The sequence below is a fragment of the Amblyraja radiata genome, chromosome 34, assembly GCF_010909765.2.
Source record: "Amblyraja radiata isolate CabotCenter1 chromosome 34, sAmbRad1.1.pri, whole genome shotgun sequence".
Lineage (NCBI taxonomy): Eukaryota > Metazoa > Chordata > Chondrichthyes > Rajiformes > Rajidae > Amblyraja > Amblyraja radiata.
In genome coordinates this window covers 18677138-18702375 of record NC_045989.1, presented here as the reverse complement: position 1 = coordinate 18702375, position 25238 = coordinate 18677138, and the positions used below count along the sequence as shown (strand labels likewise).

Genomic DNA, 25238 nt, shown 5'->3' with positions numbered 1-25238 from the left:
AGACATAGTAAAGATGACGGAGTGGGGGCCTGGAAAACGGAAGTCATTGAAGATAGGAAGGGCGTGTGAGGTGTCTTGGACATAGGTCGGTATTAAAGATGAGGGAGTGGGGGTTGAACCTCTGGAATGTTCTTTGTCCCAAGAAAGAGTTAAATCACTTATTAGCCCAGTTCAGATTTAAACATTCCCACTTGCAGGATGTACCGGGACAAGGTTAATCTTAGCCAATTATGATGTGTCTAGGGGCTGGTGTCAACATTCACAATTATTGCATGTCCCAGCACAGGATAATTTAACAATTTTTTTTACTGGTACAAGTTACCATGGGATTAGCAGGATAGTAAATCTACTAATCTCACATAAGGCAGTTGTTACAGTGATTCATCTGCTCAATCAGCTTCAGTACATTGTACATTGGATAGTTTGTATATCAGAACCTGACAGTACAATATAGAGTATTATAATGGCCATTATGGTGGGCAATAAAACATTAATAAGAGCAGTATAGTGGATTACACAGTGGTACAGGGAGCAGGGAGCAATATGTTGTACAATAGAGCATTACTGTAAGAATAGGAAGGAACTGCAGATGCTGGTTTGAATCAAAGGTAGACACAAGATGCTGGAGTAACTCAGCGGAACAGGCAGCATCTCTGGAGAGAAGGAATGGGTGATGTTTCGGGTCGAGCTGAAGAAGGGTCTTGGCCCGAAACGTCACCCATTCCTTCTCTCCAGAGATGCTGCCTGTTCCGCTGAGTTACTCCAGCATTTGGTGTCTATCTTCCATTACTGTAAGAGGTCTGGTGTGTCTTATAGTGAGCACAGCAGTTAATAATAGAGCAGTACATAGTGCATGGAATAAAGCGGCACAGAAACAGACCCTTTGGCCCACATTGTCTGTGCCCAACATTATGCTAAATTAAGCTAATCTCCTCTGCCTGCAGGTGATCCACATCCCCTATTTCCTGCATATCCATGTTCCTATCTAAAAGCTTCTTAAATGCCTCTATACTACCTGCCTCACCAAACCCCCTGGAGGCACGTTTTGGGCTCTCCACTCTCTGGGTAAAGAAGTTGCCCTTCTCACTGTAGAGCTATGCACTCTAGTCAAGGCCAGAGATGAAGAGACTAAAAGAGTGAGATAAGGATCGACGAGGTGACAAATGTGAAGCCAGATGAAGGAATAGGGGGAAGGGGGCAGGGAAAGGGGTGAAATGGGTGTAAATCCAAGTGGGAAACAGGGAAAAGATAGGGGAAAAGGGGAGGGTGGGGGCGGTGGGGGAGGGGTTGTTTGCAGGTTTGTTACCTGAAATTGGAGAATTCAATGTTCATACAGTTAGGTTGTGTTGCCCAAGCGGAATATGAAGTGCATTCAAGTAAACCTCTTCTGTACCTTCGACAAAGCCTCCGCATGTTTCCTGTAATGGTGCAACCAGAACAACATGCAATGCCCCAAATGCAGTCGAACCAATGTCTTATAGAGCTGCACCATGACCTTTTAACTCTTTTTCTCAATGCTCCACCTATGAAGGCAAGCATACCATACGCCTTCTTGACCGCTCTATCTACTCTGTTGCCACTTTCAGGAAGCTGTGGAAACACCCTTCTGCACATCAATGCTGTTGAGTTGTTTAAGATGGAATGGCAGATGCTGGAAAAATCGAAGGTAGACAAAAATGCTGGAGAAACTCAGCGGGTGAGGCAGCATCAATGGAGGGAAGGAATAGGTGACGTTTCGGGTCGAGAGCCTTCTTCAGACTCAATGCTGTTGAGGTCCTTTCCATCAACCATTTACCCTCCCCTTACATTCAACCACCCAATGTGCAACAGCTCACACTTGCTCACACTAAGGTGAACAATGAGGTGTCGGGTGAGGCATTATATAGAACAGTGAGTGTGGTATGATTGTCGATCTGGGCTACAATGCACCCTTATGATGATCAATGTAAGATACATATGTTATAATATATCTTACATTATATACATATGTTATGAGTAGTTCAATATATAACAGAATAGGTTAGTGTGAGAGTATTGTGTACAATATTATGGTATTGTGATCAAAATTATGTGTATCAATATTATACTGAGTTCGGCATAGAACAGAACAGTGAAGTGAGCTATATTCATACTGTATGTAGAAAGAACTGCAGATGCTGGTTTAAATCGAAGGTAGACACAAAATACTGGAGTAACTCAGCCGTACGGGCAGTATCTCTGGAGAGAAGGAATGGGTGACGTTTCGTCACCCATTCCTTCTGTCCAGAGATGCTGCCCGTACGGCTGAGTTACTCCAGCATTTTGTGTCTAATAATCACATGTGTACCTTTGTCGCTGAATATCGCATTACATCTAGGATTATGATTTCCCAATGATTTATGGCTGTGCCATAATCCCCATGAGTAACCTGCTGTAATTTGTATTTGCTGTGGAACTTTAATAAGATCGCTCCATAAATCCTAAGCATTATTATTTAATATGCAATATTGCCTTTCAGTTTGCCTGGTGTGAGTCCATGGAATGCAGCTGGTTTTGCAGCGAGCTGTTATCTGGTTTGTGTTATTTCCCACCGGAACCGGAGGACGTTTTACGGATATCGTAAATTCCACTCACTATTCTCTAACCTTTCCAGAACGTGCAATGTAAATGATGTCGTCAGCGGGAAAGATTGTTCTTGATTGTTGACTGGAAACGTGTGGCCAATGGTGGGACCTCAGAGGGTTCACGTACAGTGTAATGCCCCTTTGCACCATCTTCAGGGTCCGCAAGGGTGGCACGGTGGTGAAGCTGGTAGAGCCACACAGCGCTAGAGACCCGGGTTCGATCCTGACCATGGCTGCTGTCTGTGTGGAGTTTGCACGTTCTCCCTGTGACTGCGTGGGTTTTCACCAGGTGCTTCTGCTTTCACCCACATTCCAACGATGTGCAGGTTTGTAGGTTAATTGACATCTGCAAATTGCCCTCAGTGTACAGGATGCGAAACTGATATACGGCTGATTGATGGTCGGTGTGGGCCTGGTGGGCCAAAGGCACTGTTTCCATCCTGTATCTCTAAACTAAATTAAATTAAACTAAACTTAACTAAACTGAACTAAACTAAAAGGTGCAGCAGTGACTGAGTGCTGCCAGGTTGCTTTCTTGTCGAAATATAATCCTTGTATGAAGTAACTGCAGATGCTGGTTTACACCGAAGATCGACACAAAATGCTGGAGTGACTCAGCGGGTCAGGCAGCTTCTTTGGAGAAAAGGAATAGATGACGTTTCAGGTCGAGGCCGTTCTTCTGACTATCTATCTGAAATATGAATCCGTTCCATTATGTTATGTCCACAAAACAAAATGCTGCCCTTTTCACTTGTCTACTTTCCTAACGTTGACCTTTCTTTTGTCCCAGCTCTGTCGCTGTTCCACGTGCAGCCCCAGTCCATGGTTGTTGAGGAGGGCGGCGTTGCCAGATTTCAGTGCCAAATTCATGGTCTACCAGAACCACTGATTATCTGGCTGAAGAATCGCAGGCCTCTTGAAGCCGGCGATGACAGGTACTGTACACCCAGGGCCGTGCCTGACTCAGGTCCTGCAACAAGCTCTCTTTAACTCTGTGTAGGAAGGAACTGCAGATGCTGATTTAAACCCAAGATAGACACAAAAAGCTGGAGCAAATCAGCGGGACAGGTAGCATCTCTGGAGAGAAGGAACGGGGTCGAGAGACTGAAGAAGGGTCTCGACCCGCAACGTCACCCAGTCCTTCTCTCCAGAGATGCTACCTGTCCCGCTGAGTTACTCCAGCATTTTCTGTCTATCTTCCCTTTAACTCAGTCTTGACAGGAGCAAGAACACGGACTCCATTGAATTATAATATCACCATTCTTGTTTATCAAAACAGGAGTTAGCACTTCAGTATGAATAAACCTGAAGCCCAACAGTCTCTGCAGGATAGAGTTCCATATTCCTCTCAGAACATATGATGGCGCAGCTGGTAGAGCTGCTATCTCACAGCACCAGAGACCCGATTTGATCCTGACCATGGCTGCTGTCTGTGTGGAGTTTAAACATTCTCCCTGTGGCCGATTGGGTTTCCTCCCACATCCCAAAGACATGTGCGTCTGTATGTTAATTCGCCCTCTGTAAAGTGCCCCTTGTATGCTGTGAGTGGATGTGAAAATAGGAGAAACAGAACCGGCGATCATTGGTCGGCGTGGATTCGGTGGGACCAAGGGCTTGTTTCCGTGCTGGATCTCTGAACTAAACTAAATATTAGCAATCAGTGGAACTCCACCGTCAGTTGTGAGGAGAGATTGGACTGATTGAAGAGTGGAGGCTGGAGCAAAGTTTAATCACGGAGTATAAAAATATGAGAGGTGTAGATAGGTTGAGGGAAAAGGACCGACTGTCGCTTCCCTTGGCAGAAAGGGCAATGAAGAGCTGGCACAGTTGTAGCGTTAGAGGGGGCAGAGGGAACCAAGTTCATCCAGATTCAATGACCGCACTGACACTTCCAGCTGCAGAATAATTGTTCCAGAGTACAGCGGGGAAACCAGACCCTTCAGACCATTGTCCACACTAACCATTGACCACTCATTCATGCTTCTTCTTCTTGTGTATGGCGTGCACAGCCTAAAGTTGTACTATTCGATCTATTTGTTTATGCACATCGTGTTGATTGCATTAGTCGAAACAGGGTGGACCACGTGAAGGTTGCAATCTCCCACCCCACATTCATGCTAATCCTACATTAATCCCACTTCTTTTATTCTCCCCCCACCCCACCACACCTCCAGGTTCTGGCCCTTACCTATAGACTAGGGGCAATGTACAGAGGACAAAATAACCACCTGAGGTCAGGATTGAACCTATGTTGGCTTCTTTAAGTTGGCTTCAGTAAATTGTAGGATAGAGCCAGTGTATGGGTGATTGCAGGTCGGCGTGGACTCGGTGGGCCGAAGGGCCTGATTTCACGCTGTATCTCTAAACTAAACAAATCTAAACTCTCCCCTAGCCCTTCCCACTCCCCCAACAACCTCAGTCTGAAGAAGGGTTTCGGCCCAAAACGTTGCCTATTTCCTTCGCTCCATAGATGCTGCTGCACCCGCTGAGTTTCTCCAGCACTTTTGTCAACCTCAGTCCATCCTCCTCCGACCAGATTGAATGGGATTCTGCTGTCGGCAGGAGTGAGGGACGGTGCAAGCAGGGGACATCTGCACCCAGGATGGAGGACACTTGGTCTCTGCCACTGAGAGAGTTGTGGAACAAGAGGTCAGGGCCATCGAGGTGGGCTCGGGGGACAGTAGAAAGTCGGGCTTCAGTAGCTGAGGACTTCAATCAGCAATAGCAGTCGCTGTGGGAATCATCAGATTGAGACTGATGGTGAGACACCGAGGTACACGATGAGTGTGGACGCACAGGGTCTAGTTCCCTCATGGTTGAATTGGCCCTGCTTGGCTCAGGACTTAATTTTATATCCAAGATTAACCTAACTCTGTTACTTCTGGATGAAAAATATATCCAAATTAAAAGATAACTTTTAAAGGGGAAGATTCATAAAACCTCAAAAGTCTTCGCAAGGTGATGGCCAGGGCACAACAGCACCATTTGATGGAATGAATTGTTACTACATCTACATGGTTGCCAATTTAATGCTCAAAATATTAGTAAGTATAAAAACAGAAATATTTGTATCTGATGCTCATTAAGGAAGATCAATACGTCAAGTAGTTACTAACTCTGAGACAAAGCTCGGACCAACGTGCTTTAATAGATGCAGGTGGTCATCTTTAATGGATTGAGATGATTGGAATTGATCTCGATAGGCTATGTTTGGGTCCATGTTTAATTTAAGCATTTTGACATGGGTCAATTCTATATGTACTTATAAAACTAATAGCCAGATGGCCTTAACATCTAGAGGACTGGAGCTTAAAGAAATGGTATTGATGTTACAAATCAATGTTTTCACACAGGGAGTGGTGAATCTCTGGAACTCTCTGCCACAGAGGCCAGCTCATTGGCCAATGAGGCCAGTTCATTGGCTATATTTAAGAGGGAGTTAGATGTGGCCCTTGTGGCTAAAGGGATCAGGGGGTATGGAGAGAAGGCAGGTACAGGATACTGAGTTGGATGATCAGCCATGATCATATTGAATGGCGGTGCAGGCTCGAAGGGCCGAATGGCCTACTCCTGCACCTATTTTCTATGTTTCTATGTTTGGATCATCTCTGGGCCCCACTCACTGGGAAGGACACAGTGGCTTTGGAGGGAGTGCAATTTAGGTTAAATTGTGGGGAGAGGTATACAAGTAGGTCGGAATGCTCAGAAATCTGGAAGGTTAGGGATTAAGAGAAATGGATGGTGCAGAAAGTGAGAAAGTCCAGAACCTGCCTGTGGTAGTGAATTCCATAGATTCACCATGCTCTGGCTAAAGAAATTGCTCCCCGTCTCCATTCTAAAGGTACATGATTTTATTCCGTGCCTGTGCCCTCTGGTCCGAGACTGTCCCACTCCTAGAAGCATTCTCTCCACAACCTGGGGCCTTGCAGACAATGATGTGGAGTTAGACCATGCTAATGCCATGGTGTGGTGGGAGAACCTCGAGCGCTTCTCAATTGTGTGTCTTCATGGAAGAAGTGACCTGATGGAGCTGTGGTTTATGTAGAAATGAAAACCATCTGGTTCAGGGGGCAGCATAGTGACGTAGGGGTAGAGTTGCTGCCTTTACAGCGCCACAGACACAGGTTCGATCCTGACCATGGGTGCTGACTGTGCGGGAGTTTGTACGTTCTCCCTGTAACCCCATGGGTTTTCTCCAGGTGCTCCGGTTTCCTCCCACACTCCAAAGACGTACAGGTTAGTAGGTTAATTGGCTTTGGTAAAAATTGTAAATTGTCCCTGTTGTGTAGGATGGTGTTGGTCTACGGGGACCGCTGGTTGGCGTGGACGCGATGGGCCTGTATCTCTAAAGTCTAAACTCATAATGCCGGATCCTGTGTCAGGTGGTTGGCCTGTTGTGGAAGGAGCAGTAGCTGAAGTTTGCCTTTCTTGCCTTCCAGGTTTACATTGCTGCCCACAGGAGTCCTGCAGATTACACAAGTGGGAGAGGCAGACAGTGGCATCTACCACTGTGTGGCTGCCAACTCTGCCAACACCAGGCACAGCCAGGAGGCCAGCCTCACCGTGCAAGGTTCGTGCCGACCAAAGGAATAACTCATTACCACCTAGCTCACAGCCAACAATGGACCATTGTGGGCTCCACCTTTCCTTGGTCATCATTAATTCATGCAAATCCTTAATTCATTTGTTCTATATCACCGTCTATAAATCTCTCGTTTCCCTTTCCCCTGACTCGCAGTCTGAAGAAGCGTCTTGACCTGAAACATTGCCTATTCCGTCTCTCCAGAGATGCTACCTGACGAGCTGAGTTACTCCATCTTTTTGAGTCTCTTGGTTCTAGCACCACAGGCTGGGTCCCTGGTTTTGTTGATGCTGCCTCACAACCCAGTGAAGATCGCACGTGACCCAGTCAGCCTGATGCATTAGATAGTATAGCAGAGCCTGTTGCCTGATACTATCTGGCAAGGTCCGGTGTGTGCATTAAACGGGCCTGAACCTTGAATTCCTGAGCCCAGCTGGATGCTGCTGCCCTCTGATGATTCACATTGTATTCAATGCGTGTTCCATAGCTGTCTGTGCACACAACCCAGCCGACACACCACAGATTAACTGAGGGAAGGGGGGGGGGGGGGGAGAGGGGAGAGGCTTCACTCCGAACCAGTTCTACAGGAGGCTTCATCTCCGCTCAGTCAGAAAGCATCTCATCAAATTTGCACTTGCATAATTCCCCTAAGTGTTTGATTTGAGAGCAGTGCTTAATTGCTTCTAATACTAGAGACTGGGACATGCGCGCAGCACATTAGCTGCTCATTAATATTCATACTCTGCGCCGCTCTGCTCTGCCTGGCCCCAGCGCAGGAAGACCATTGATGTGCCCCGCAAACAGCTCCTTGCATCCAGCGTTACGTTAAGCAGGGGTTGTTGCTGCCGCACTTCGAACAACGCAATCTGCAGTCAAACAGCTTTCAGGGCCGCCGGCTTGGAAAGGGTTCTTCACATGGTCATCAGGATGAACACCAGGAAACAAAACGGAGCCAGGCTACTTCCCAGGCTGCTGATGGGAGGGGGGGGGGGCATGACCTGTTTGTGTGTCCCCCCTGGGATTCACCCCCCCCCCCCCTCTCCTCACTCCCCTCATCACTCTCCCGAAGCTGGTGTGGAATGCACAGATCGCCCTGCACTGCCTTCCCACGCCCCTCACAGGGTCTCACACTGCCCTTTGACCCTTGGTGTCCAGTTAAATGTGACAAAGGCCAAGTATTTTTAGTCTTCCTCTTCCTCCTGGGTCTTAGTGCCCAATGCTGGCAATTCTGGCCCACTATCTTCATCGTGATCCTGTTTACTAGTTTTAGGAGAAGAGGTTTTGACATTTACAAGGGTGTTTGCTGGTACAGAGGGGAGCCCAGTCACTGGAAAATGGCAAAGCCTGTCCACAAATCTGTTGGCTGTAATAGATACTTAATTGTTCAAACCATGTCAAGTTGAGTTTATTATCAGATGCACAAGTTGGACGAGATATGAATACAACAGGAATCTCTCTTGTAGTGACATCACAGACAGGTAGACTCAGACAACCCACAAAAACTTTAATGTCTGTATGGAGTTTGTACGTTATCCTTGAGACCATGTGGGTTTTCTCCAGGTGCTCCGGTCTCCTCCCACACTCCAAAGACGTACGTGTTTGTAGGTTAATTGGCTTCAGTAAAAATTGTAATTTGTCCCTAGTCTGTGTTTAGTGTTAGTGTACGGGGTGATTACTGATCGGCACAGACTCGATGGGCCGAAGGGCCTGTTCCCTTGCTGTATTTCTAAACTAAAGTAAAGAATTAAAAGTTATTAACTTCTAAAATAAGCAAAACAGAACAAATATCACTTACACATATTTAAAAATATTAAAGGAAATTATTTTGAGAACTTACATTCCCCGTCATCTCCTCAGTCTCAGTCTACGCTGACCAGCAAGGACGTTCCGGTTTGTAGGTTAATTGCATTTCGTTGTCTCTGTACTGTACACTGACAATGACAATTAAAGTTGAATCTGAATTGGAATCTAATTGGCTTTGGTGATGTTGTAAATTGTCCCTAGTGTGCAGGATATTGTTAGTGTATGGGGTGATACCATAGTAGCTCACTACTATAATAGTGTGCGGTGCGGACTCGGTGGGCCAAAGGGTCTGTTTCTGCGCTGTACCTCTAAGGTCCAAACTCACAGGGAAGAATGTATACACTCCGCACGGACAGCACCCACAGTCGGGATCGAACCGGTGTTTCTGGCACCGTGTGGCAACAGCGATTCCACTGTGCCAGCGTGCCGCCCTGTAATGGTGCATCTTAACCGCTATAGTGACTGCAAGTGTTGGCAAATTCTGCTTTGGCAATGCCTTGATTTGTAAAACTCACAAGTTAGTTTTCAATTCATCACCCAGGCTTTGGTGCTGTGGCCAACAACCAACTCTGCAACCTCTGTAACCTTATCCTCTGTTCTCTTGCCCATCCCTGATTTCACACCCTCCCAAATGGAAACGTCACCTATCCACACTCTTCAGTGCTGCTGCCAGACGTTGAGTTACTACTTTTTGTGTTTTTCATCATGAGCTCTTGTTATCTGTTTGTGTTCCCCCATCTTCTCCCCGACTGCACACACACATGCCCAGCCCTGCTTTAGATCTTCATGCTGGGTGATGCACTGTAGCGACTCTGAGGTTGTTGAGCCTCGGAAAGAGATTCCGATTGGAATGGGCGGAAGTGCACTGATATTTATCACTCCAAACTCATGTGCAGGCTGTGGATAGAATTAAACATTTGTTCCTGGTGCCCGCTGTGACACAGGCATTCTCAGCAGCATAAATAATTCAAACAATCAGTTGGGCCTGACAACAATGTGAATTTAATTCACCAGGTGACGATTCTAGGGTTTCATTATTTTAAAATGTTCTCTCCAAACGTTATGAACCTCTTGCAATTATTACTGTTGGGTTGGATTGATTTATGGTCAAGTGCATTGTCTTGCATTTCATTGATCACACCTCGGGCTCACAGTCGACTGAACATGATCAGGATGTGTTTGTCGGTAGAAACAAGGAACTGCACATGCTGGTTGATACACAAAAGGACACAGAGCGCTGGAGTAGCTCAGCAAGCCAGGCAGCATCTCTGGAGAACATGGATAGGTGACGTTTTGGATCAGGTTAGGGGAGATCAGTCACCAGCCGAGGACCTCCTCTCCACTGGCCCTTCGCGGTTTGGAGCTATCTCGTGGAGCTCTCCCTGTGCCGTGGAGATCTGTGTTTGTGGAGCTCTCTGTGTGTCTGTGGAGTTGTCTGTGTTGTGGAGCTCTGTGATAGACACAAAATGTTGGAGTAACTCAACGGGACAGGCAGCATCTCTGGAGAGGTGATGGGTGACATTTCGGGTCGAGACCCTTCTTCAGACTTGCGACACATTGTCTATGTCTATGTTTGTGGGACTATCTCTGTCTGTTATTCACCGGCTTCCCGATTCTCTTCCTCAGGATCCCGTACCAACGTGTACAAGGAGCCGGCTATCCTGGTTGGTCCTGAGAACCTCACGCTGACGGTGCATCAGACGGCGGTCCTGGAGTGCGTGGCGACGGGGAACCCGCGGCCCATCGTGTCCTGGAGCCGGCTGGGTGAGTGCCGTGTCCCACTGCCACTGGGCTTCTGGTGGCTGGCAGTGGGTCCATGGGGCAGAGATGGAGGGTGGTTGGTGTTCAATCTCAAGAACCCAACCCCCCCCCTCCCCCCCCCGCCCTCACACTAATGATGAACTGCCCACACACACCCAGACAGACAGACAGGGAAAGAGACACACAGGAATACATACACACACACACACACACACACACACACACACACACACACACACACACACACACACACACACACACACACACACACACACACACACACACAGGCAGACACACAGAGACAGATCGACAAGCACACACTCACATACACACTGAAACACACACATACACAGAAACACACTGACAGTCAGACCCACACAGATACACTGACAGGCTCACACACACAGAAACACACACCGACAGACACACAGAAACTCAGCGGGTGCAGCAGCATTTATGGAGCGAAGGTCTGAAGAAGGGTTTCGGCCCGAAACATTGCCTATTTCCTTCGCTCCATAGATGCTGCTGCACCCGCTGAGCTTCTCCAGTATTTTTGTGTACCTTCTATGTTTGGTACATGTACACCTCACTCAGTGTGAGTCACTACCAGATCCCTCGATAAATGCTGCTTCAAACATCTTCAGAGCAGCTTCTGGAGGTCGAATCTTTCAGCCGAGGTCAGTGTGGTCAGGGCTTGCTTAGGAAATATGAAAAGTTACAAATGAGACTGTTGCAAGCTGAATGGATAGTAAGCTCATTAAAAGCACAGCGGGAGGGTTATTAAATGTCATGGACAATTTTTGTAATTGAAACACATGATGCTGATGGGAGCAAAAACAAAAGCAGGTTTATTTGAAAGACTGGAATTTTTTTACAAGTGGTTGGCATGGTGGCGCTGTGGTAGAGTTGCTGCTTCACAGCGCCAGAGACCTAGGTTAGACCCTGCCTATGGGTGCTGTCTGTATGGAGTGTATACGTTCTCCCTGTGACTGCGTGGGTTTTCTCTGGGTGCTCCGGTTATCTCCCACACTCCAAAGGCGTACAGGTTTGTAGGTTAATTGGCTTTTATAAAGATTGTAAATTGTTCCTAGCGTGTAGGATAGTGCTAGTGTATGAGGTGATCGCTGTTCGACATGGACTCGGTGGGCCAAAGGGCCTGCTTCCGTGCTGTATCTCTAAACTAAACTTATCTAAACTAAACTGGAAAAATGGTTCAGATCTCATTGAAACCTACCGGATAATGAAAGGCCTAGATTAAATGGACGTAAAGGATATTTCCAGTAGTGGGAGACTCCAGAACCAGAGGGCACAGCCTCAGACTAAAAGGGTGTATTTTTAGAATGGAGTTGAGGAGGAATTTCTTTATCCAGAGGGTGGTGAATCTGTGGAATTCGTTGGTACATGTGGCTGTGGAGGCTAAGAGTGTGTATTTTTAAAGCAGAGATCGAAAAGTTCTTGATTAGTTAGGGTGTCAAAGAATACGGGTCGAAGGCAAGAAAATGGGACTGAAAGGGAAAATTAGATGAGCCATGATTGAATAGCAGAGTGGACTCGATGGACTGAATTACCTAATTCTGCTCCTATGTTTTTTATGGTCTTGTGTGTTACTAATGATTTCCTACACGGATTCAGATAACACCGATGTGACGGACAGTAATGGTGTGTCGACCTCAGTGTGCTGAGGGTTGGGGGTCTTTGCTGTGAATGCACTCTGCTGATGTATCCACATTGATGTTCCTCTGACTCACTGCAATACCCTGCAGGCATCCGCCTCAGTCTAATTTCCTTCAGTGCAGCTGAATCAATGTATGTGTCAGCATCAATGTATCTATGCAGATACATGTACAGCACTGGATATACTTCAGTGTATCTGCATCAATGTAACTCCAAACACGTTCAGGTTTGCAGGCTACTTGGCTTGGTAAAATTGTAAATTGATCCCTAGTTTAGTTCAGTTTAGAGCTACAACATGGAAACAGGCCCTTCGGCCCACCGAGTCCACACCGACCAGCAATCCCCACACATTAACACTATTCTACACACACTATAGTCAAGAGATATGGCATCTATAGTCAAGGGATATGGGGAGAAGGCAGGCACGGGTTATTGATAGGGGACGATCAGCCATGATCACAATGAATGGCGGTGCTGGCTCGAAGGGACAAATGGCCTCCTCCTGCACCTATTTTCTATGTTTCTATGTTTCTACTAGGTCCAATTTACACATACACCAAGCCAATTAACCCACATTCCTGTATAATGGATGGGATTTATATAGCGCCTTTCTAATACTCAAGGCGCTTTACATCGCATTATTCATTCACTCCTCAGTCACACTCGGTGGTGGTAAGCTACTTCTGTAGCCACAGCTGCCCTGGGGCAGACTGACGGAAGCGTGGCTGCCAATCTGCGCCTACGGCCCCTCCGACCACCACCAATCACTCACACACATTCACACACAGGCAAAGGTGGGTGAAGTGTCTTGCCCAAGGACACAACGACAGTATGCACTCCAAGCGGGATTCGAACCGGCTACCTTCCGGTTGCCACCCGAACACTTAGCCCATTGTGCCATCTGTCGTCCCTGAGGATATGGGGAGAAGGCAGGCACGGGTTATTGATAGGGGACGATCAGCCATGATCACAATGAATGGCGGTGCTGGCTCGAAGGGACAAATGGCCTCTTCCTGCACCTATTTTCTATGTTTCTATGTTTCTACTAGGTCCAATTTACACATACACCAAGTCAATTAACCCACATACCTGTATGTCTTTGGAGTGTGGGAGGAAACTGAAGTTGTTGGAGAAAATCCATGTGGTCACGGGGAGAACGTACAAACTTCGTACAGGCAGCACCCGTAGTCTGGATCGAACCTGGGTCTCCGGCGCTGCGAGTGCTATATGGCAGCAACTCTACCGCTGTACCACTATGTGTAGGATAGTGTCAGTGTGCGGGGATCGCTGGTCAGTGGGCCGAAGGGCTTGTTTCCGCGCTGTATCTCTAAACTAAACCAAACTCAACTGCACCAAAGATAGACACAAAATCCTGGAGTAACCCAGCGGGTCAGAGAGCATCTCTGGAGAAAAGGAATAGGTGACGTTTTGGGTCGAGACCCTTCGTCAGTCTGAAGAAGGGTCCTGACCAGAAACGTCACCAATTCCTTTTCTCCAGAGATACTCTGACCTGCTGAGTTACTCCAGTTTTTTGTGTCTATCTTAGACTTAAGTCAGCATCTGCAGTTCCCTCCTACACATTGAAATGCACCAACGCTAATGAATTTAGATTTGTCCACTTTTATCACTATATTCTCTCTAACGTGCGTGTGACTGCAGTTCGCACTGATCCCAGTACACATAAACAGCCGCAGTGTGCGGTGCCTGAGGTTTTAGTTTACAGCGCGAGTACTTTGAAAGTGGGAGTAGGAAACTTCATGGGCTGCCATCTCAAACTGCAAGGCTTCTGGAACAGAGAGTATTTAATGTGGCAACCTGTGGGTCAGCTGTGGGCCGTAAGTAATATTTGAGAAGTGTATCATTGTCACTCATGGAGCACAACTACTGTAATTCCCAGCACAATCGAACTGAGACTCGTGAAGCTTCCATATAAAACCGAACGATGACTGGAGGAGTCTCCTTGCAGCAAGTATTGTGGGTTGAAATACACTGGTGGAGATAGGAGGGGGAGGCTGATTCAACAGCGACTGGGACATTTTTCTTTGACATATTAGATTCTAAACATATAATATTCTTCAGGGATTGGACAGGCTAGATGCAGGAAAAAATGGTTCCGATGTTGGGGGAGTCCAGAACCAGGGGTCACAGTTGAAGAATAAGCGGTAGGCCATTTAGCACCGAGATGAGGAAAAACATTTTCACCCAGAAAGTTGTGAATCTGTGGAATTCTCCACCACAAGAGGCAGTGGAGGCCAATTCACTGAATGTTTTCAAGGGAGAGTTCGATTTAGCTCTTAGGGCTAAAGGAATCTAGTGATATGGGGAAAAAGCAGACATGATCATATTTTATGGCGGTGCTGGCTCAAAGGGCCGAATGGCGTACTCCTGCACCTATTTTCTATGTGTCTATGTTTCTTTGCAGTGTAGGAGGTTGAGGTATGACCCTATAGAGGTGTACAACATCAGGAGGGGCAAATATAAAATGATCGCTCAAAGTCTCTTTTGCCAGGGTAGAGGATTTTAAAACTAGAGGACTTCGGCTCAATGTGAGTGGGGAGCGATCTCAGAGGGGCCTCGTGGGAATCTTTTTAACTCAGAAGATGTCCGTATCTGGAATGAGTTGTCAGAAGAAGCTATTGAAACGGAAACAATTGTGACTTTTAAAAGATATTTGGACAGGTAAATGGATAGGAAAGGCTTAGTGAGCAATGGGCCAAATGCAAGCAAATGACACTAACCAGTAGGTCATCTTGGTTGGCATGGGCAAGATGGGCTGAAAGGCCTGTCTTTGTGATTCACCTGGTCTGTGTTCTATGTTCAGTCTATTATTTAATCTGTGGGTTGTGCTCACCATGACCACTTACAGAGCATTCGACAAGTTTCCACATGGTAGGCTGCTCTGGAAGTTTAGATCGCAGGGAGAGATAGCTGACTGGATAAAAAATTGGCTTCATGGAAGGTAGCTTTTCGGAGGGATGCTTGTGACTACTGGTGTGCCTCATGTTTCTGTGCTGAGCCCATTGCTGTTTGTCATCTACAGCAATGATTTAGATGAGAACCTACAGGCATGATCAGATGAAACTAGATGGGGAAGTTGGCTGGTGAGCTACTTGTGCCGAAGGGCCTGTTTCCACATTGTATGACTCGATTAAACTTTTCCCTTTTCACTTTATAACTATGCCCTCTAGTGTTGGACACTTCCACCTTGGGGGGAGAAAGGTTCTGACTGTCTACCTTATCTATGCCTCTCATAATTTGATATTATTCTCTCAAGTCTCCCCTCACTCTTCAACATTCCAGAGAAAACAATCCAAGTCTGTGTAACCTTTCCTTGTAGCTAATACCTTCTAATCCAGGCAGCATCTGGTGAACCTCCTCTGCACCCGTTCCATAGCCTCCACATCCTGTAATGGGGCGACCAGAACTGCACACAATACGCCAAATGTTGCCGAACCAAAGGCTAATTAAAATTCACTGGGTAGCTGGGATTTCCAAGGCTCGGGACAACATGGCAGTGGAAGGGAAAGATGCCTCTTAATTGTTAGTTCAGCATGGCTAACATTGTTGCTGGATCAACTCAGCGGGACAGGCAGCATCTCCACATGGAAGGAATGGGTGACATTTCGGGTCGAGACCCCTCTTCAGACCCGATAAAGCTGAATTGATAGTTTAATTTAGTTTAGAATCGATAGTTTTGTTTAGTTTGGGTATGAGATGCAGCACAGAAACAGGCCCTTCAGCCCATCCAGTCCGCACTGAACAGCGATTCCCGTAAACTAGCACTATCCTACACACTAGGGACAATTTACCACAGCCAGTTAAAAAACCCGAAACGTCACCCATTCCTTCTATCTAGAAATGCTGCCTGTGTCACGCTGAGTTACTCCAGCACTTTGTGTCTTTCTTCGGTGTAAACCAGCATCTGCGGTTTCCTCCTACACATGACCAATACCTTGGCAGAGTGTGGGCTGTATAAGTTCCCTTATCGCAGATTAATATTGAAATTTGAAATAAATTCTTCAAACCAAGTTTTAATGCTGTTGGGTGAACAGTAACAAAATTGTAGTTCAAAATATGATTTCAAGCTGAGAGTTTTAAATGAGCTTTATTAATTTATGAATTGATATGATGGTCTTTGCAGATGTAATTATAATGAGTGCACCATGGGTATAATTACAATGGAGTTACATTTATAATGTATAACAGTGTAATTAGATTGACTCGTAATAAAATATGTTTTTGTCCCTGTCACGTTAGATTTTATTTTATATACTGATCTTTACCATTTTCAATATTCCAATCTAAAGCTCCATCCAAGATATAACATTACGATCCACAGCAATAATTTACAACAATTTGCAGTTTAATGAGAAGGAATGGGCAAAGTGAACAATTGAAGAAGTGCTTAGTTTAATTTAGTTTAAAACTAATTTAGTAGAAACAGACCCTTTGGCCCAACGTCCACATCGACCAATGATCACCCGTTGCCCAATTCTATCCTACACCCTAGGGACAATTTACAGAAGCCAATTTCCCTGCAAACCTGTCTTTGAAATGTGGGAGGAAACCGGAGCTCCCGTAGAAAACCCACGTGGTCATTAGGACAAACTCCGTGCAGACTGCACGAGTAGTCAGGATCGAACCCGGGTCTCTGGCAGCAACTCTACCGCTGCACCACTGTGTTGTTGTATAATTGGTTGTACAGTTCATAGAACGGAGATGATGCTGTGCTATGTTCTATGTTATCCATATCAGGCAAAAGGAGTTCAACCTAGCAACATTTATTTAGTCTGAAGAAGAGATTCAACTTGAAACGCCACCTATTCCTTTTCTCCAGACCCGCTGAGTTACTCCAGCTTTTTGTGTCTTATCATGTTAGGTTGTTTTACAAAACAGATTAGGTGGCCATTTGGGGTCTTTGTGCCCTGCATTAAATTCTGAGTTGTTTTTTATATAATCATCTGCAGGATTAACATTCAAACTCTTTCCATCCTTCAACCTTGACAGTGCAGGATTAATCCTTTCCTTTCCCTGATCCAGCGACGGATTTGTCAGCCATCACCTCTGGGACAGATGGAACCAGACTGTTTATCTAGGGATTAAATCCGAGCTGACCCATGTCTGAAGAAGGGTCTCGACTCGAAACGTCACCCATTCCTTCTCTCCAGAGATGCTGCCTGTCCCGCTGAGTTACTCCAGCATTTTGTATGTCTTTGGTTTAAACCAGTATCTGCAGTTCCTTCCCATACTGATCCATGAATGTTTGCCTCCACAGACGGGCGGCCGATCGGAGTGGAGGGTATCCAGGTGCTCGGCACGGGGAACCTGATGATCTCTGACCTGTCGGTGCAACACTCTGGCATCTACGTGTGCGCGGCCAACAAGCCAGGGACGAGGGTGCGCCGTACGGCCCAGGGGAGGCTGGTGGTCCAAGGTGAGCCAACCCTTCGTCATGGCAAAGCCATGGACATTTGTGGACATTTAGACAAGAAATTAGACAACGTGAAATGTGGGCATTAAGACATGAAATTAGATTTCCGGGGCGTTCCAGGGCGGCACGGTGGTGCTGCGGTAGAGTTGCTGTCGCACAGCGCCGGGTTCGATCCTGACTGCGGGTGCTGTCAGTACGCAGTTTGTACCTTCTCCCCAAGACCTGCGTGGTTTTTCTCTGGGTGCTCCGGTTATGGGGAGAAGGCAGGAAAATGGGGTGAAGCGGGGAGAGATAGATCAACCATGATTGAATGGCAGAGTGGACTTGATGGGCCGAATGGCCTAATTCTACTCCTATCACTTAGGACATGGTTTCCTCCCACACTCCAAAGACGTACGGGGTTACAGGTCAATTGGCTTTGGTAAAATTGTAAATTGTCCCTGGTGTACACGATTGTGCGAGTGATGGCGGTTCGGCGTGGAACCGATGGGCCTGTTTTCGCGCTGTATCACTAAAGTCTAAAGTAAAGAGCTTGGTAAAGGAGGGACCCATTCAGCCCCCACAAGCCTGTCCACTGTTAAATTAGATCATACACGTCAACATTCCTTGGTTGTGAAAACCTCAACAACTCAGCCTTTGCTGACTGTCAACTCTGCTTTGAAATGTCCACGTTTGAAGGAGGGAGATGCAGTTTTCTTCACCACATGAGGGGGAATCACTCTTGCTCATATCGGCTACACAGACATTCTTAAACCCACGGCTCTGGTTCCTGCACCAGTTCACTGACTGGTAAAATTGGGTATGTGCCAGTCCAGGCAGTGACCATCATGGCTGCAGGCAATGAAGTCCAAGGCAAAGACCTGCGAGGTGCATTCTGAGACAAGGATGTAGGAATCAGATCAATTGTAGAATTAGCCTCCCACCATGACAGGCGAGGAGCAAGTAGTTGCATACTCGAGGAGCATCTCACATTACCTGAAAGCTACAAGTCACTAATGGACTTCAGCGATCTGAAACCTTACACCAGGGTGTACGTGAGCAGGAGACACTTGTGCCTTGATACTCGGCAGAACGTTTGCTGCATCTAATGTCTGCAGCGAAGGCATTAAAGCGCTCTGTTTTTCACCAGATAACATCAGCTGCGGGGAAGCAAAGAGTTAAAATGCTGGCGGATTAATCCTAAAGTGATTGCAGTCAACAATGTCAGGCATGGTGCTTGCTCCAGGGATTTTACTTTCCCTGCACTCTAATCATTTGGCATCGACTGATTGTACACTGACCCCAACATTTACAGCTCTGCTTTCACCGACTAATAGACCCGTGCCCCCAACCTGCATCATGGTGAATTTACCATCACTAATGAAAAGTGGAATCCGGAAATGGCATCAGGCATGTCTTCAACGGGAAGCCTCCAGCACCACTCACCGCAGAGGCAGAGAGAAATTCTGCTCGCTTAATATTTAAAATTCCTTTTGATTTTATCTAATTAATAGATATGTGTATTTAATTACATGAATAATTAAGGGCTATGAATAATTAAACCTGGTACGCCGAAGATGACAGAGGCATTAATAATGCAGTCATATTAACTCTCCTTATGCTGGCTTTTGCTTTATAATCTATCTCATCTATGTGTTTAATAAAAATGACATTGCGAAAACATGAGATACAACCCTACTTATCTCCGGATGAATGTTTGTGCTGCTGGAATCGGATGGATCTCCTCGCTAAATACACAAAGCCTTTAGGAAACCCAAGCGGACGAGGTCATTTTCAGGCCAGTTGGTGGGACAGCGGAGTGCTGGTGACGGTGCGATATTGAACGGGAGGTCAGAGACCTCTGCTGTTCAGATCCAATTTGTACAGCATCACCCTCACTGTCTCAGTACCGGCTCCAGGTGTTCATTATCTGTGCTGGCTTTCAGTCGAGGATGAGGGGTCTTGGGGAATGAGACCAGGCAGATTGCAATGCTTTTCATCAAATCAAATTATTCAAGGAAATTAGTTGGAAACTGAACAAAATGAGTTGGTCCATCTGTGGGAGATGGGGTATTGGTGCAGGGGGATTCTGTTTACACTGAGTAGTTTTGGAGGCCTGTAGTTTACAGGGACGCCCGAGTTTCTGGAACGTCACTGAAGATAGACACAGACTTCTCTATCTATGGAATAATGGACTTACAGTCGCCACACTCATTGCCATTGATGAAGAACGTGTAGGGGTCACTGGCCAGTCATACAATTTAAAAAAGCAACAGACTCAAAAAACACATTTTAACATAAACATCCATCACAGTGACTCCTACACATTCCTCACTGTGATGGATGGCGAAAAAAAGTTCAAGAGTTCACTTGTTGTTCTTCCTTGGTCGGGGGCCTTGAGCCCCCCCCGTTGACTGGACGGTCTTGAGTCCCGTAGCCGGCGGTGTTCGGGCCCTCCGCGTCGAGGCGTTCAGCTCCCGCATCGGGGGGGGGGGGGGGGGGGGGGGTCAGCTCCCCTGCGCCGGGCGATCAAACCTCGCGTCGGGGTTGGACGATCCTTCTGTGGCGTTGGAGCTCCCGACATGATGTGGAAACACCCTGTAACCACTCAGTGCTTCTCCTGGGCATGTAGCGTATCAGGAGTCATCACATTGTGAGGCAAGAGTGTAACAAGCAAACCTGCCACTTACTGTCATCCCTCCCCAGGCTGCGATATTTTTGCTATCAACGTCCATGCAATATTGCAATTCTTTTACAACCCCTGCTTTCCCATAAACAGCAGTTTTATTTCCTGGGATATTGCTTGGGAACCAACATTCAGTCCTAGGATGACATGGTTGAGGGGCCCCAGGCTGACTATAACTTGAATATTGAGTTCTGTTCCAATCCTGCAACATATTGGTGCATCGATTTGTCATTGATGCATGAGGCAAGCTCACAGGTCCAGATCTCGTGTAAATACTGATCCCTCCTGTCAGGAAATATTAAAACCAGCTCCTGCTCAAGTGATGGTCTTGAAAGAGTTCATAAGATTGAACGCAGAATAGATAAATATAAGATGTGGAAACAAAGAACTGCAGATGCTGATAGATACAAAGTGTTGGAGTAACTCTGTGGGTCAGGCAGCATCTCTGGAGAAAAAGAATGAGTGACATTTTGGGTTGGGATCCTTCGTCAGACTGACTCATAGAACTTAGATTCTTGATTAGTATAGGTGTCAGAGGTTATGGGGAGAAGGCAGGAGAATGGGGTTAGGAGGGAGCGATAGATCAGCCATGATTCAATGGCAGAGTAGACTTGATGGGCCGAATGGCCTAATTCTACTCCTATCACTTATGATCTTAGATCAAGAGGAGTCCAAAAACCCAGTGGTTCAGATCCAACCGCTGCACAGGAACAGGCCCTTCGGCCCACAATGTCTGTACCGAACATGATGCCAAGACCAACACTTATCTGCCTGCACATAATTCATATTCCTATATTCCCTGCAAATCCATGTGTCTGTCCAAAAGTCTCTGATGCCTTGTTGTATCTGTAAAAGCATGATTCAGAAAAGTGTTAACACACCTGGTGGTTTAACACATTAAATTAAGTTGGACAATGTTGTCAGATGTTGACTTCTGGATTCAGAGATTAAACTTGTCGACCCTTCAGGCTGAGTTTTCTTCTCCTGTTGTATGTTCCAGCACCCGCAAAGTTTGTGCAGTACCCGCAGTCCATATCGAGACCAGTGGGAACCACAGCCATTTTCAACTGTCTGGCTCAAGGGGAGCCAATACCCCAACTCACCTGGCTGAAGAATGGGGAAATTCTGGCACCCAGTGGCCACATCAAACTGAAGAACAACAACAAGTAAGTCTACAATGTCTGAAGAAGGGTTTCGGCCCGAAACGTTGCCTATTTCCTTCGCTCCATAGATGCTGCTGCACCCGCTGAGTTTCTTCAGCTTTTTTGTGTACCTTCGATTTTCCAGCATCTGCAGTTCCTTCTTAAACAACAAGTAAGTCAACTCATTCTTCCACAACACTTGTGTAGGAAGGAACTGAGGATACTGGTTCAAACCGAAATCTTGGGAGTAATTCAGCGGGTCAGGCAGCATCGCTGGAGAGAAGGAACGGGTGGCTGCAGAATCAGTCCGAAGAAGGGTCTCGTCCCAAAACGTCACCCATTCTATCTCTCCAGCGATGCTGCCTGTCCCGCGGAGTGACTCCAGCATTTTGTGTCTATCTTCCACAACACTTACTGTTTGAACAGATTCTTGTACGAGAATCCAGGAGGTTGCCCCAGATATTGACTTTGGGCCTGATTGATATCATTTGGTGATGGACACAGAGTGCTGGAATAACTCATCGGGTCAGGGAGCATACTCTGGAGAAAAAGGATGGGTGACGTTTCGAGTCGGACTCTTCTTCAGACTGAAGTAGTGTGGGGGTGGGCGGGGGGGGGGGGGGGGGGGGGGGGAGCGATATGCAGCAATACCTATCACTCGTGGTGACAACATTCTCTGGCATTGTTGGAAGCTATTTTTTATCAGCAAACTAATATTTTCGTTAGGTTTGCATATCAGATTTTTCGGCTCAATGGCATTAACTGAATCTGTTTAGTCCTCACATAGCTATTGTGTAAAGCATGGTCTAAAAAGGCCCATAAACTGCATCTAAAGTTTAAATTTAGGATTTAAACAAGAATAAATTGTTTTCTTCAAAAATATAATAACGTGCCCACTAATTGTCTCAGCCTGCTTCTATTTTCTTGTTGCAAATTTATAGTTTTCAGGCATTTCCACAACTTCAGATTAGATGGTGTTTCATTCTTTACATGTACAGTGTTTAAGAAGGAACTGTGCAGATGCTGGAAAATCGAAGGTACACAAAAATGCTGGAGAAACTCAGCGGGTGCAGCAGCATCTATGGAGCGAAGGAGATAGGCAACGTTTTGGGCTGAAGAAGGGTTTCGGCCCGAAACGTTGCCTATCTCCTTCGCTCCATAGATGCTGCTGCACCCGCTGAGTTTCTCCAGTATTTTTGTGTACCTTCGATTTTTCGACACCTAAGATCTCCCCTCATCCTCCTGTGCTCCAGGGAATAGAGACCCAGCCTACTCAACCTCTCCCTATAGCTCGGACCCTCTAGTCCTGGCAACATCCTCATAAATCTTCTCTGAACCCTTTCAAGCCTGACAATGTTTCTCCTATAAAATACCCAGAAGGGAACACAAATAGTGGTTTAATATAGGACGAATTTATCATCGTCATTGGCAGAAAAAGCTCAGGTCATCAAGTCACACAGGGTGAACAAAATGGCGGCTGAGTTAAGGGCTTGCATAACAGGACACGGCGGTGAATGTCGGAGCGGCCCGTCATGGAGACTTTCTTTGTTCTGGTTAATTGGGGCGATCACCGATCAAGATGGCTATGGCAGCTTTGTTTTTTTAAAATATTTGTGTAGATTTACTCACGATCTCATGCGCCCCGCAGCTGTGGGAGGCCAAAAGGTTTAGGAGTCCCTCGGGTTCAGAGCTATTTTACTTCACTCCAAAGGTTCACAGTTGCTTGAACCTCTGTCATGTGTGTGAGGCCACAGTGCGATGTGGAAAAGATATCTTTCCATCAGTGACCAGCGACCTACCGACTGCCACTACAGATGAAAGCCTTCGGAAATTCTTCCGACTGGATTTTGCGTTGGGAGGGTTTAAGGTGGTGAGATGTGTGGAGTTGTGAGGAGACGGGTTGGGGGTGTGGAGTAGGATGGAGAGGTGTGTGTGTGGGGGGATGGGTGACGTGAGAAACATTTACTGATCAAACCCAGGGGATCGGTTGTGCCTGCGACTCTGATTTATTTCAGTACCAGCACCGTGGTTTTAGAAAAAAAAGGAAATGTCTCTAGTTTTACCGCTCTTGATGAGAAGCACTTCTGGGGCATTTCAGGCTGCACTTCCTGAGGAGTTTATGCAGGACTTTGTAATTTCCTTAAAGTTTCAAGTGTTGTTTAGTTGCGCCAGAGGAGCTGCCTTTGTTTCGGACCCCCATGTGGCAACGTCTCAGCCCCCTCCTCCCCTGCGCAGTGAAGGGTTAATAATTGCTTTGGTTCTTTTGTGTGGGGAAAGACTGGTCATTGGTCTGGCCCTGTGACCTTGGGAAAATCACTCATGCTGATTGCTTCTGTGCAGGACAGCATCCTTTCAATGTTTGCCTCTCAATAGATGGGGCACTTTTTTTTCCCCCCTCTTTCACACTCTGGTGTGAATGTGCGCTGGTTCTCATCCTGGGCTGCCTTTTCCTTGGCAGCTGTCAGTGCAGAACACAGAACTCAAAGCCCATTGTGTCCTTCACGGGCCAGTGATGGAAATAGCAGGAAGAGTCGAACTTTCTCTCTCTGTGCTCACTGCATTTCCCAGAGATATGTCAATAACATGGAGCTGAGAAGCAAAAGCCCCAAAGATTGTGGTTGGAATCATTCCGGTTCTAAAGGCGATAACTGTGGAGCCTTGACCTCCACGGGAAGAAGGTGTAGGTCAAGGCTCCACAGTAACATCCAGGTTCAGGAGCAGCTTCTTCCCAATGACCATCAGGCTAATTAAACAGCACAACCTCCAAATAATCTCCGACCTACATAGACTTGAGGCATTGTGTTTGTCTTTGCATTATTACTGCTTGTTTTTTAAAATATATACACAGCGGCTCCTCGACCTACGATGCGGTTACGTTCTGATAAACCCATCGTAAATCGAAAATATCACAGGTCGAAAACGCATTTAATACAATTTGATCACGTGACGGGAAGTGAGTTGCGGCTCGCTGCCGTTACCCAGCGTTTGCACCATCGTAAGTCGAAGCATCGTAAATCGGGGAACATCTGTATACTGAACTTCTTTTCTTGTTAGGTACACAAAAAAGCTGGAGAAACTCAGCGGGTGCAGCAGCATCTATGGAGTGAAGGAAATAGGCAACGTTTCGGCCCGAAACCCTTCCGGGTTTCGGCCCGAAACGTTACCTATTTCCTCTCCTGAAGGGTTTCGGGCCGAAACGTTGCCTATTTCCTTCGCTCCATAGATGCTGCTGCACCCGCTGAGTTTCTCCAGCTTTTTTGTGTACCTTCGATTTTCCAGCATCTGCAGTTTCTTCTTAAACACTTCTTTTCTTGTTATCTGTTCTGCTTCTGAAAGTAAGAATTTCCACTGGTCTGTTTTCGGGACATATAACAATATAACCCGCACTTGACTCTCTGTGACAGAAGCTATTGGTCAACGGTTTCCTGTCATATGCCCCAGGTACAATGAAATACTTTTTTTGCATTCAGCTCAGCAAGACTATCCCCATACATAAGCACAATTCACCCATGGACACACTGATCTGTTCTGTAGTCAATGCCTACTATGTTCTGTTGTGCTGAAGCAAAGCAAGAAT

The 25238-nt window shown here is 46.5% G+C and overlaps 1 protein-coding gene across 2 annotated transcripts in view; it reads left to right on the top strand.

Moving 5' to 3' along the window:
• igdcc3 (immunoglobulin superfamily DCC subclass member 3) overlaps positions 1–25238 on the top strand; it is a 103929-nt gene that overhangs the window by 61932 nt on the left and 16759 nt on the right. For both annotated transcript variants that reach the window (XM_033050588.1, XM_033050587.1), the window contains exons 3-7: positions 3394–3538; positions 7043–7173; positions 10615–10752; positions 17699–17857; positions 21520–21685. In XM_033050588.1, the coding sequence (XP_032906479.1) occupies positions 3394–3538; positions 7043–7173; positions 10615–10752; positions 17699–17857; positions 21520–21685 (739 nt within the window). The remainder of the gene's footprint in view (positions 1–3393; positions 3539–7042; positions 7174–10614; positions 10753–17698; positions 17858–21519; positions 21686–25238) is intronic.